Source organism: Lepisosteus platostomus, chromosome 1, assembly GCF_059453375.1.
Source record: "Lepisosteus platostomus isolate fLepPlt1 chromosome 1, fLepPlt1.hap1, whole genome shotgun sequence".
NCBI lineage: Eukaryota > Metazoa > Chordata > Actinopteri > Semionotiformes > Lepisosteidae > Lepisosteus > Lepisosteus platostomus.
The window spans coordinates 73,193,223-73,206,350 of record NC_142611.1 but is presented as its reverse complement, the minus strand read 5'-3'; the positions used below and the strand labels follow the sequence as shown (position 1 = coordinate 73,206,350).

The 13,128-nt window shown below is 35.8% G+C and overlaps 1 protein-coding gene across 2 annotated transcripts; it reads left to right on the top strand.

The window, feature by feature from the left end:
- The first annotated feature begins 1,926 nt into the window (after positions 1 to 1,926).
- On the top strand, positions 1,927 to 8,176 carry il21 (interleukin 21). 2 transcript variants are annotated; one of them, XM_088637348.1, is made up of 8 exons: positions 1,927 to 2,393; positions 2,763 to 2,815; positions 2,929 to 3,026; positions 3,124 to 3,168; positions 5,790 to 5,912; positions 6,091 to 6,129; positions 6,265 to 6,348; positions 6,452 to 8,176. In XM_088637348.1, exons 1-8 carry the CDS (start codon positions 2,329 to 2,331, stop codon positions 6,470 to 6,472), a joined length of 528 nt encoding a protein of 175 aa, XP_088493474.1. In that variant the 5' UTR covers positions 1,927 to 2,328; the 3' UTR covers positions 6,473 to 8,176. The 2 variants fall into 2 exon arrangements, with proteins under 2 accessions (XP_088493474.1, XP_088493465.1); XM_088637339.1 differs by having other exon boundaries at positions 1,928 to 2,393; positions 2,926 to 3,026.
- The last annotated feature ends 4,952 nt before the right edge of the window (positions 8,177 to 13,128 follow it).

The following is a 13,128-nucleotide window of genomic DNA, read 5'->3' as shown; positions in this document are numbered from 1 at the left end:
AAATTCTGCATACCTTTGTTATTTTATGTTTTTTCTTCTGAGACCCTGAAGCATCTGAAGCTTTGATATTTGCACATTGATTTCTAATTCTAGATTTTGTTCACCTGACTTTTATACTGCCCTGTATATTGTTATTATCATTATTACTGTTACCTGTTGGTTTGATATTTACATGGTGAAATATTTAAAGGTGTTATAAACTGAGAGCCATAGAGAACATTTTACGCTCAGCTGTTCCCAGTGATACCACAATGATTCAGGGGATGAAGGTTACTCATTGCAAGATTGTGCATCTCTGTTGCTAGTTATTACTACTTTGCTGCACAATGACTGTATCAGGAAAGTTCTGAGTCATTTTTTTTTTACCTGAAAAAAAGAATCCCCATATACTAGATTTCATCATCACTCAGAGGAAACAGGGCTCCCTAAAGATGGAATTCCCAAACCTAATGAAATCCCTTGTAGACGCAGGGGCCTTTTCCCCTTTGATGACATTATGGGTACAAGAGGCTCCACCTAGACAGTGTGAGTCTCAGGGCCCTGCCCCCACCCACAATTTCCTTTACACTACAATTCACAAAGTATACTGCGGAAGGGTTTTTCAAGCACTGTCATCATCAGCACTCTAACAGCAGTGATCTGTGTGCTGATAACATTACTTTCAAAGAACGCGGGTCTAAATTGCAATAGGAATTCCAGATTCGATGGCAGCAATGCCGTGTGTATAGATTATCTATAGGGGGAAACTGCTGCTTGCTTTCCATCTGTCCTTTGATGCTGCTAGTATCTGATATGAGGAGAAGAAGGACACTTGAGAAATCAGCTCTCCTGGTGACATCTTAAACTTCCTATTTAAACTACAGTGGTTAAACGTGCAAATTATTTATGCATTTTCAAAGATTTTGACATATACTGTAAAAACAGTGTAACATTTGTTTTAAAAGTTAAATAACTTTACAAAAGTTATTTAACAAAAGTTATATAAGTTACAGGGTAAAAATATTGTAAATATATGTAATATCCTGCATCAGGAATGAAAGTATTATACATTACAGTAAGAAGGTAGTGTATACACTTAAATATATCTACTACATACTGTATCACCAAGGAAATGAACCATTAGTTAAAAAGTAGCATATCTTTCTTTGACAAAATGGTGTCCTGGGTTCAGAAAGTACTGCAACATATTTATTCTGTTGTTTGAAATTCAATTGTCTATCTCAGGTTAAAAGTTTCAGACTAGACAATTGAGAAATTTAAACATTTCAATACTGCTTCAAAATACATTTTTGCTTTCTGAATAAATCTGTCTGTTGTGCACTTCAGACATATTCATCCATCCTTCAAGATGTGCAATATTTTCTTATAACGAGTTTCAAAAGCATAACAAAAATCAGCAGAAGCTTCTCTAACAACATTTTACTAGACTTTTCTTAATGATTTAACTTAATATATTCTTTACTTATTTTTCATTTAAATTACAATGTCAAATACAGCATACATTCACACCACATAACTAAAAATATTATACCCGGTTACTTTTCTCTTGGTTTCACATCAGCATTACCATCGCGAACCTGGATCTTGTCAGACTTTAAAAGCTAAAACAAGGCTGGGCCTGCTCAATATACAGTAGGAATGGAGGACCAAGGAAAATCTGGTTCCTGCTGTAAATGGACCAGCAGGTGGCATTCTTTCCTCTGGATGAGAATTTCATCATCATTCCCCAGTACAGTAATATTGGATTCTTTGGTATGAGAGCCATCTAGCAGATGAAACATTAAACTGATGTCCAGACTATGTGAAAGGGTTATTTTTTCTGCTAACTGTATTTGCAACTCGTCATCACTACAATTGTTGAGATGGGAAACAAAGGTTTCCCATTATGTTAGCTACTGTACATACATTCTCAATAAAGTCTCATTCTCCATTATTCTACCACTCTTGCTGGTTTTCAAAATTGGAATACCATGGAATATTGGCAAAGTGATTTTATATTTCTATTGGCTAAAGTTCTTGTTAAAGTGAGCAAGGACTCTTGTGAGGCTGAACCAAAAAGCTTAAAAATGGGGTCAACTAAAATCCCTCACGTACAAACTTACATATTTATAAAACGTTAACTGTTGCATCTTTTCCCACTGCTCTTTTTTAAAATAATTTTCTCAGTTGCACCTCATTCAAGTCGTAGAAGACCTATTTCTATGGCAACATTTGTACACTCTCCTCACTGATTTTGCAGACAGCCACCTGAAATTTCACAGCCTTTTGTGTTTCCTGATTCATTTTCAGCATCAGAAAATTTAGAATTGCTAAACAGCTAGCTCTTTCATGGTTAACAGAGGGGGCCCCGCTTTAAGATGTGGAAGGACACCTAATTTCAGTAGGAATATCAGGTAATGCAAAAAGAAAAAAAGTTCAATATAGACGAACTAAAGCAGTATCTTACTCATTTCAGTAATCTGTATATGACTGTGTGTTGTTGGTACAACAGGTATATTCGTGTGGGAGGCAGAAAAAAAAGATTACCTTATTTTTGTTTAGATCAGTTTGAGGTTTATTAACTCAAGCTAAAAATGATAGGCTGTCGATTCATAGTGAAAATGGGAATTCACAACTTCTTCTATTTTCCTGCCCATTTTGCAGATCAGGCTTGTTTTCGTTCACACCGTCGATCCCCACTCCCCACGCACACACACATCTGCACTCACGTAGAACTGGCCAGTGGAAAAGAAAAATAATTAGTCATTCATCCTTTCTTCAAGGTTTCCAAACTGGAAGGAGTGGCCTCCTTATGTCCAGAAGGATAAATATATAGGTAAGTCATGCACCTGTACGCAATATCGGTGAAGTTAACTTTCTGAAAACTTTGGTACCACTTCAAGACGTTACTGAAAATGGTGAAGTTTATTGTCTGTTGCCTTTTAGCAGTTCTGTCAAGTTCTGTGATGGGTGCTCCAGCTAATGACACCTTAGCTACATTACAAGAACTTTTAAAGGATTTGAAACATTTGAGCAAAAATATAAAGGTAAGTTTTCTTTTTGTATTTCTTATTTTACCAGAATTTAGCTTGAGTTAAAACTTTAGAAATATATAACAAATGACTGCATTTGTATCTATTGTAGCATGATGGGAAGATGCTGAATACCCCACTTATAGAAGATATAGAAGTAAGTATAAAACTATTCTTTATGATATTGGAAGATTTATAATTGCAATTTGAAAAGTTAAGCATGCATATTTTACATTCAAGCGTTCACTCCCTATTATTTATATATTGTACTTGTGATGTTTAATCAAGAAGCAGATAAACTTTAAGAATGTAAGGCCATGTATTACCTTTTCCAGTTTTGCATTGGCACTTAAATACAATGATGACAGAGACCAAGATTTACATCTTTGGACTCTTAGAAAGTGAATGAGTCAGAGTTAGTTTGTTATTCACCCACATATGTGTAAATCAGCTGTAGTAAACAAATAATACAATATGCAAATATGTCCTGTCAAGCTTTCTTCATACATCTCTAGTGCAGAGTAGTAAAATGAGGAAATTGTTAACTTTAACATAACGTTTAATTGTGAAAGTGCATTACGTTTTAGGCCACTTTTTATGACCGTTTATGGCAATGACATAATGGCAGAATACTTTAGCTGTTATGTCTTAATTAAAAGGAAGTCTTAAGTAAAGTTAAGAAACTTTTTGGGTTCTTGTTGTGATTAATTCCTCCTGTGTGATATACAGTATCTGAGCAATACTATGTACCTTCTGTTACAATAACTGTAGAAATATTATAATTTATTAAAAATGTAAAGACCTAATCCATATTTATGTTGGTAGCACTCACTAATTATTGAATGTGTTTCCTGTATTTATGCTAGAAACTTGTAAATCATTTAAATTTGCAACACTGCTACCAGCATAAAGAAATGCATCAAGGTGAAAAGGAAAACAACATCATATTTTACCTCACTTTGTTCAACAAATAATAGATTTTATTATTCTGAATTAACAATTTAAATCATAGCATAAAAATCTTACACTCACCAAAACCCAGAAAATGCTATTCTTTTCTTGTGCTGTGTCACAAACAACCGTAACAGCACCGAGAGTGCACTTTCAAAAGAGTGACTCAAAAATGAGTTTGACATTTATAATAACTCATATATGTCACCCAATAAACAGCAGTAATAACAGTAAATGGCACATGGCATGCAAAGTTTAACTGCTTTTTCTATAGAGACTTGTCAAAGTGAAAGTTAGGTACAAGTTGATTAAAATTATTTTAGTTTTTGCGAGAAACTTGATGACTAATCAAACAGCAAGTAGCAGGAAGGAGTCTGTGGGCTGACAGGACATATTAATTTAAGTTGTTTGATGCTGAACAGAAAACAATCATAGAGTTCTGTGTATGTGAAACATTTTTTGAACAAGTTACAGTTTGAAAATTAAGGACATTTTAGAGTAAAGGTTTACTTTTGAAGGATGCTAGCTTTATATTTTTAATTTACTGGTTTGAAACATAAAGACTTGAAAAAAAGGCTTTATGATTAATATAGTAATTAGTAATTTAAGACATATTTTTGTTTCAGAACACTCATTTTTAAGCTAACTGGATTCCTTAGGTGACCAGGGTTACAAAGGAAGGTGTTCATTGTTTCTCAAAGGTCATTTAGTGGTTTTCACCTTTAGCACATCCTTTTCTGGTAACTTCCTATTTAAACCCCAAAGCATCCCTTCAGAGGCTGTCTGTGTTCACCACTTTAGTACAGCAAACCAAATGTGATGTGTAGCACTTGTTCAGGGGGTAGTTTCTCTTAACTTCTATATTTATTTACTGTAAAGGTCAGAGAAATATTAATGCTATCTTTATTCTTTCTAATCTCGTTAGAGGAACAAATGTTACACACTATATTTTTAGGTTTTAATTTTTCTTCCAAAGAACAGTAAGTCTTGTAGTAAGTTATGAATGCTTCACATAAAACATATGTATATAAAATATGAAATCCACTTACTGAGTATATTTTGCACTCAGATTTTGTAATCAGTTCAGAGAGCTATTTTTAACAGATGTCATCAGATATTGCTCATAATTCACCAAAGTCAGAATAGTTACAAAAATCTATATCAGTTTATGCATACCACGCTGAAAGTGTTTTTAGTTTCACCTGGAAAAAAGTACATTTTTTCTCGGCAAAAATTTCCAACGAGTTGACATGATTACAGTAACGTGTACATTCAAATCTGGCAACTTTTTTTCACAAATATAAAAACTGCAGCACAATGCGCAAACATGCAGGTGTGATGCCACATCTATGGAAAGAGCTTTTTCATTTGACAAACCCAAACGAACCTTCACACCTCAATCTCTGGGGTAAGGCAGTTGCATTATTAAAAGCAAGAAGCCTGCGTTCAGCAGAGTCATCAAAACCTATTTAAAACCCACATCGCATTTGTTAGAAAACTTACATGCTTTGAAAACCTCAAAATGTAAATGAGATGGAGAGATGATCAAAGAAGTGGAAATAATGTCTCCTTAGAAGGTTCAGGTTATTCACCTTCAGCCAAACTTGACCCGTTTCTGCCGGTTTTTAACTCTCCATGTGAAGCAATTGTTTTTTACAAAAAATAGATTAAGGAAAATTGTTACATGGTTGAATTTAGATTCTTCTATCGACAGTTAAGCAGGTGTATTATCTTTGGTTTTGACTGTTTTTGCCTTTTTTTAGCTCCCATTTGTAATAGCAAATATATATGTATTTACATAATGTATTTAACCCTCTGTTTTTACAGGATTGTTGCATTCCATCTGCTCTTCGGTGTTTTAAGGAAATGCTGCCAGGTCTTACCACAACTGATGAGCAAAAAAGTCAAAAAGTCAAAAAAATGTGCTACAAGATGTCAAAAAGAACCCTTGTAAGTATCATAAGATTTACATTTTTAAAAGTACACTTATTACCTTAACTTTTTAAATTATATTTTAATTACTGAAATTCAGAACAAAGAATATTGAATCTGCTCTTCTGTATATACAGATTGGGAAGTGCATGTGCAATAGTTATATTAAAATGCTGTTTGTATTGAATAATTTCAGGATAGAATTGGGAATGTCTGCACTCCAGAAGAAGTTGAGGTATGTTTAATAATGCACACAATTTATTTTGTCTGATTATATCATTATATTATATTATTTTCCATTGAGGCATCTTGTTTTATCTTGTATGTGGGAGCAGAAATATGAATGAAATGTGTTTTTTTTACCTTGAAGAAAGCAAGCTGCAGAGCCTGTGACTCATACGAGATGAAGGACAGCAAGGATTTCCTTAATGCCATGGAAAAACTTCTACAGAAGGTATGTTTTCTTAGTCTGTGGAGGGAAATGTTTCATTTTGGTGATTATTTTTAGATGTTAAGCAATGATTGCGTGCTATGTGTAACACCTTTTTTTTTTTCAGAGTGTGATGAAAATGCAATGAGAAACAACATTATTTGTCAAAAAGAGACATGACTGATCGAGAGACACTATTCTACAATCAAGATCCCAAAGGTGTAACTATTGTGCATTATGTATATTCAAGTTCTTATTTGCAAAGCAGATTGAAAGAAAATAGAGCTCTTTACAGTATACAACACAGCTAAAACAATTCATACAATTTTACTAGTTCACCTAATGCTTATATATACTTATATTAGTCCAAGAGCACTGAAAGCTTTTGCATTTTCAGCATGTTATGATAAAGCCATCTAAAGTAGCTATAATCTGCAGGTATAGCCTTTGTGTGGCCCACAGAAATCACAATGCCAAATTAACATGAAACAACAATTTAAAAACTAAATGTGTGCTCTGGGGAAACAGCAAATATAAATGCATACACATACTCTCTACAAGAATTCAGGCATATATTAGATTTACAAGGTTAACACTTGTACTATATATGTTGCTTTCTTACTTATTTTCATTTACACAATTTGTGAGTTATAGAAGTGGTTCACATCTTCAGCACTTGCAATCAATCTGCAGGAATTCAGTTTTGCCATAATTACATTTACTTTATTAGCACTTAACCAAGAAAATGAACATGCTGAAGCTCAAGCTCATTGAAGTAATTAGCTTTCAACCAAAAAAGGTACGTGCAGTGGACAGATTTAAAAAACCCAAACTTATGTACCTTTGGCTTATACATCATAGGACAGTATTATCTGGAAATTTGAAATAATAACTCTGTTGTCATCAATACATCTGAGAAATACATTCACACACATTTTAACACTAGCTCATGTGAAGATTTCAATATATGCGATAGGCTATCATTTTAACTTCAATTTAAGAATTCTTCTGATGGTGTTATATTTTATCATCATCTTTATTATCTTATTTCTGCTGCTGAGTTCAATAATTGTATCTGCAAAAGAATGCAAAGATGTAAACTAGAAAGAATTGTGAAGCTTTGCAGTGTTCAGTGTCCAGTTTGATAGATGTGAACAGTGCAGAGACAAACTAAACAAGTGTCAGTGACTCCTTCACTCAGTCACAGTGGATTTCAAGAATTCAATTTTAAAATGTACCTGAAAATTAATATTGAACAAATTATTCCACTTATAACCTAGGGGGAAAATAATATAATTTCAGCAGTATATCCAGAAGTATACACATCATCCAAGTTTATTCTGTTATAAAGCTGCTTCAGCTCCACCTACAGGACAGAATCTTGTTTTTCTCAAAGGGCTTGTCCCTAGCTGTGAAGCCTTTCCTTAATTTATTTATTTTATTTATTTTTATTTTTTCATGGTATTTATTAATTAAATTATTTATTTATTTACTGCAGAGTTGCACAACTACATTTCAAGACCTTCCTTCCAAATACTTCTTTGAAGCAAAATATAATAACCTTATTTTTAACACCTTTATTGCCTATCTAAGAAATGGGTTAATTCTTACCTTGCAAAACATTTGGGCATTTGTTGTTGTGCTTCTCTGATTTACTTATTAAAAATAGTTATCTCATAATGAGGTCAAATATTGTTTGTATTATTATACAAAAATATATAGAGATTGTCTTTTTAATTGTATTGTTGTGTAATTGTATATTTTTGTCTTGTGCTTTTTCTTATTTGTATTGATTCGTTAAGACTTAATTTGATGGCAACATATTAATTTATTAATAAAACATTTATAAATACTTTGTTATTCTAATTAATTTTCTTGTTTTCAAAAAACATCAGCACTGGGACTCTAAGAGACTATGGCACTCACAGCACAAGTTAACGCTGTATGGTCCAGATGCCTCTAGTTGTCAGGAAACCAATCGGTAGAATAGGAGGATCCTTATACGGAACCGTGAATCCAGCAAAATGTGGAGTAGTACAGGGACAATCCAAAAGACGTGATCCAGGGGCTTGGTCAATAAGGGAGGCAATGAGTTCGGTAACAAGGGAAATCCAAAAGGCATGGTCAAAAAGGCAGGAGCAAAGATTTGGCACCAGGAGATCAGTCAAAAAGGCTTAGAAACACACACAAGAGAATACTATGGGAGGCTTCTCAATAGTGAGCAAGGGTATGGTGTGTGAGGGAACTTTAAATACTGAAGGTAAAGGGATGTGGTTGGATAATTGGTCCGGGAGTGAGAATTTGTGGAATCTGGTGCATGTGGGAATGTGATGTGTTCAATTAGGAATGGGATTGTGAAACAGTGGGTTTGGGAATGCATAGGCGTTTGCGAGGGAGAGTGTGGGGGGTGACAGGAATGGAATGGCGTTTGCGAGGGAGAGTGTGGGGGGTGACAGGAATGGAATGGCGTTTGCGAGGGAGAGTGTGGGATGTGACACTAGTCAGATTCTAGATTATATCACTTAACCAACTGTAACCAGGAATCCCAACGTAGAAGTGATGCAGAACTGAACACCACCACTTGACTAGCCGTATGGTTGGGATTAGTTCTGCTTCAGCTCTTTCTACTTTCTTGCTAACAAAGACTCATGTGACTTACCAGGCACCTGCAGACTGACTATGAGATCAGCAAGACTCACAACTCTTAGCCAATTAGTGTTAACTCCTGTCAAGCTCCGTTGACTGTCTGAGTGTCAAATGACAAATGGCTGTGCAGATGGGCATGCTGGAGAAACATTTCAGTGTGTCTGATTCTCTCCAGAAGAAGAGCCAAGCTTTAGAAAAACAACAGTAAATTGAAAAATGTGTCAGAGGTAAGCAATTGGTGCTCCTAAATTTCAAAAAACAAATAGCAACCAAACTGTATGTTGTACTATCAAGGAAGGAAATTGTTGGGATAAGTGTTATTGCCAATAAACAAAGAAGAAAGCTAGAAGTACAAATAGCTGTTTGCTGTGGTATTACGTAATCGGGAGACAGAAAATGATTTTTTTTTTCTCAAAGTCTATTTCTTCTTGTATATTCTGCTGAATTAGGAAATACCAATTATTTTATATTATGCCTTTATGGATGTACTGTATAGCTGCTTATCAACCATCTCCTCCCGGGAGTATTCAAATTACTTTTGACATTTTACGTTTTAAACCCCCTTCACCCCCCTTGATATTCCTGTTCTGATCTTCTCACTGTGTATCTCTCAATTCTCTCTCCTCCACCAACAAGAACCTGATTCATGCCTTTCTTCCTTATATTACATTTCTTCCCTAACATGCTCCTATAATCATTTTCTTAACACAATTTATGGAACACACGTTTTTTTCTAAAAACCTTTTTTCACTCAGTTCTCGGACAGAGCCTCGTTCGTTATAGACTTGACGGCTACATTGCTGTCCTAGTTGGCCACTCTGCATAAGGACGTCTCCAAAATTCTGCAGTTCACTTGAACTGTTTTATATGCCTCCCTTTTCCAATGCAACTGCTCTCTCGGGTTCTCTGCACTGGCCATCTATTCCAGCTAACATCCAAAATTGCAATTCTCATTCTTATCTACTGCTCTATTTATCACTGCCCAATTTATGTCCAGTGCTTCATTTATATTCATGTCTCCTCTTGTCCTCTTTTCTCAACTACGGAGCCCTTACAGTAGCTGTTCCTTTCTTTTCATTCTTCTGTTTCAAGTATCATCTCCCTCGCTCCCTCACACTCTTGTGGTGGTGGTTCATGCTATCATCTCACAACTTTCAGATCCTGGGTTAGATTGTGGCCAAGGTGATTTCTGTATAGAGTTTCTGTATTCTGGAGTGCAGTGGAGTTTTTGTATTCTGTCCATGTCTGCATTTTTCTTCAATGTCATCAATTTTCCTTTTGCTTCATCCTTTTCCTAAGTGAAATTATCCCTGTGTAGGTGTGTGTCCAATCCAGGGTGTAGTGCTTCCGTAATTCTTACTATGAGTAAGAGGCTTTCTGATAGCAGACAGAATAATAATAACAAGGTTATGGGTTTTTATGTAAGCGGCCAAAATCCAGAAGTGAAAATCACAATTACAAATAATGGAGACAATGGCCGAGTGGTATGCACAATGAAACATGAGCTGAAAAAAGGACTGATTCAGTGAATTACATTTCTGAAGGCTATTGATATATTCAAATCATTGAGTTATAATAATAATAATAATTGCTTACACTTATATAGCGCTTTTCTGGACACTCCACTCAAAGCGCTTTACAGGTAATGGGGACTCCCCTCCACCACCACCAATGTGCAGCATCCACCTGGATGATGCGACGGCAGCCATAGTGCGCCAGAACGCTCACCACACATCAGCTATCAGTGGGGAGGAGAGCAGAGTAATGTAGCCAATTCATAGAGGGGGAGTATTAGGAGGCCATGATTGGTAAGGGCCAATTGGAAATTTGGCCAGGACACCGGGGTTACACCCCTACTCTTTTCGAGACGCGCCCTGGGATTTTTAATGACCACAGAGAGTCAGGACCTCGGTTTTACGTCTCATCCGAAGGACGGCGCCTGTTTACAGTATAGTGTCCCCATCAGCAGCAATCTATTTTTGAACTTACCACTTATCAGAATAATATCACATACCTTGTATTTGTTGCTATAAAAAATGATGTGAGAAAAATTCATTTTTTACTATGAAGTTATTGCCAGTGTTTGTCTATGAATTAAGTCATGCAGTATGCTAGGCTTATACCAAGCTTTTAGGTAGGTGAACAGGTTTGTCATGATTTATATTTATAAAGAACATTTAATCACATCCAAACACCTCAAAGCACTTTACAATATCACACTAGGCTAACCACCTGAGGTGGGCGGAAACACCACCATCCTTAAAAAACGCTCCATGCACAGGAAGATATTACTGCAACTTAAATTCATCCCATTACAAGTCTTGTTTCTAGCTTATTATAAATATTTAAATCATCCATAGCTGTAGGAAAAAGAATTCTATCACCAAAACAGAGGTACTTAAAACAACAGATAGTTCAAAATAAAGGAATAAATGAGGAATGTCACTTTGAACCTAACAAATGTAACAAGTTCCATGTCAATTTAATTGGTATATATAGTAGCATGTAGTTAATTTTACAAGCTACAGCCACCTGGGATTAAAAATGGAAAATGCAATATGGTATTATGTTCACAAGGTAGTCAGTGTTATGAACATGTTCCTGAACATGTCAAGGCCTACACCAAATCAACGGATTTCATGTCACAAATGTTTCTAAACATATGAGAACTGGCTAGTTTAAAACATGAACACTTAGTACAGGTAAACTTACTTTTTGGCTCACAGGGGGCATTGTCACTATAAAGTCCATAGGCAAGAAAAAAGTACAGTGAGCAACACAACCATACAACATTAACCCATATAAGTAAACCACAAACTGATCTACTGTACATTAACTGCATAACCTTCAACAGGACATTCTCTGCTTTTACGCAGGGGGTGTTACAAAATTGAGTAACCACACAAAAAGAAGTGGTCTTATTTCTTCTTCACACGTGCACCAAACTGATTGCTTAGATGACTCATGAGTGGTGAGAACTATCACAGCAATACAGCCTACTTGATCTATACATGCAAATCTCTTATAATTTCCCAGGAACACAGGTAAGGCCTGAGTGGTACAAACCAAAACATGTATTCTTTTTTTTTAATTTTGCAGGAAAGACACAAAACAAACCAGAAATGACTGTTGTATCAACCTACTGAAATACAGTATGAAAGTTGGGTTTCTTAAGGATACAAACACAAATAAAAACAAAATGTGTATTCTGTTATATTAAAACAACTATTACTATTATTCATAGGAAGCGAATTGGCAGTAGTACTGTCCCATTAACTGTATTAGTGTATTTGTATAATGATTCAAATGTTAAAATGTCATATTTGTAAAATATGGATGATGCGACAGCAGCCATAGTGCCCCAGTACACTCACCACACACCAGCTCTCAGCGAGGAGGAGAACAGTCATGAAGCCAGTTCATACTGTAGATGGGGATTATTATGGGGCCATAATTGGTAAACGCCAATGGGAAATTTGGGCAAGATGCCGGGGCAATACCCCTACTCTTTTCGAGAAACACCCTGGGATTTTTAATGACCACAGAAAGTCAGGACCTCAGTTTTACGTCTCAGCCGAAGGCCGGCACCTTTTTACAGTATAGTGTCCCTGTCACTATACTGGGGCATTAGGAGCCGCACAGACTGGCCGCACTATCTCTTCCAGCAGCAGCCTTAGTTTTTCCCAGAGGTCTCCCATCCAGGTACTGGCCAAGTTCACATCTGCTTAGCTTCACTGGGTTGCCAGTTGTGAGTTGCATGGTGATATACAATAGAAACATTAATGAAACCCACACCAGATATATCATCAGTTATCACATGTGTCAAAGGGCTGTGTTGCTGTTTTGAGCTCAACAAGCACAATGAATATTCCATAAATTTTGTAAGCAATTTTCATGCTGAACGTTTTTGGTATGGCTTTTATTCACACCGTTTGCGGCTTTGTGCTTTCTGCTCTTATTCAAACAGCACTTCTTGAGCTAAATATAGTAAATTAATCCAACAGGTACAGGCAAGAAACAGAAAAGTAAATAATATTTTAACATTTGCCAATATCCTGCTGAACCAAAAACCACAATAAACATACTTTGCACGTGACCAATGAACTGCTCGTTCTCAAGGCTCGAATCCGTCAGAGGTCGACTAAAGAGGACCTCCAA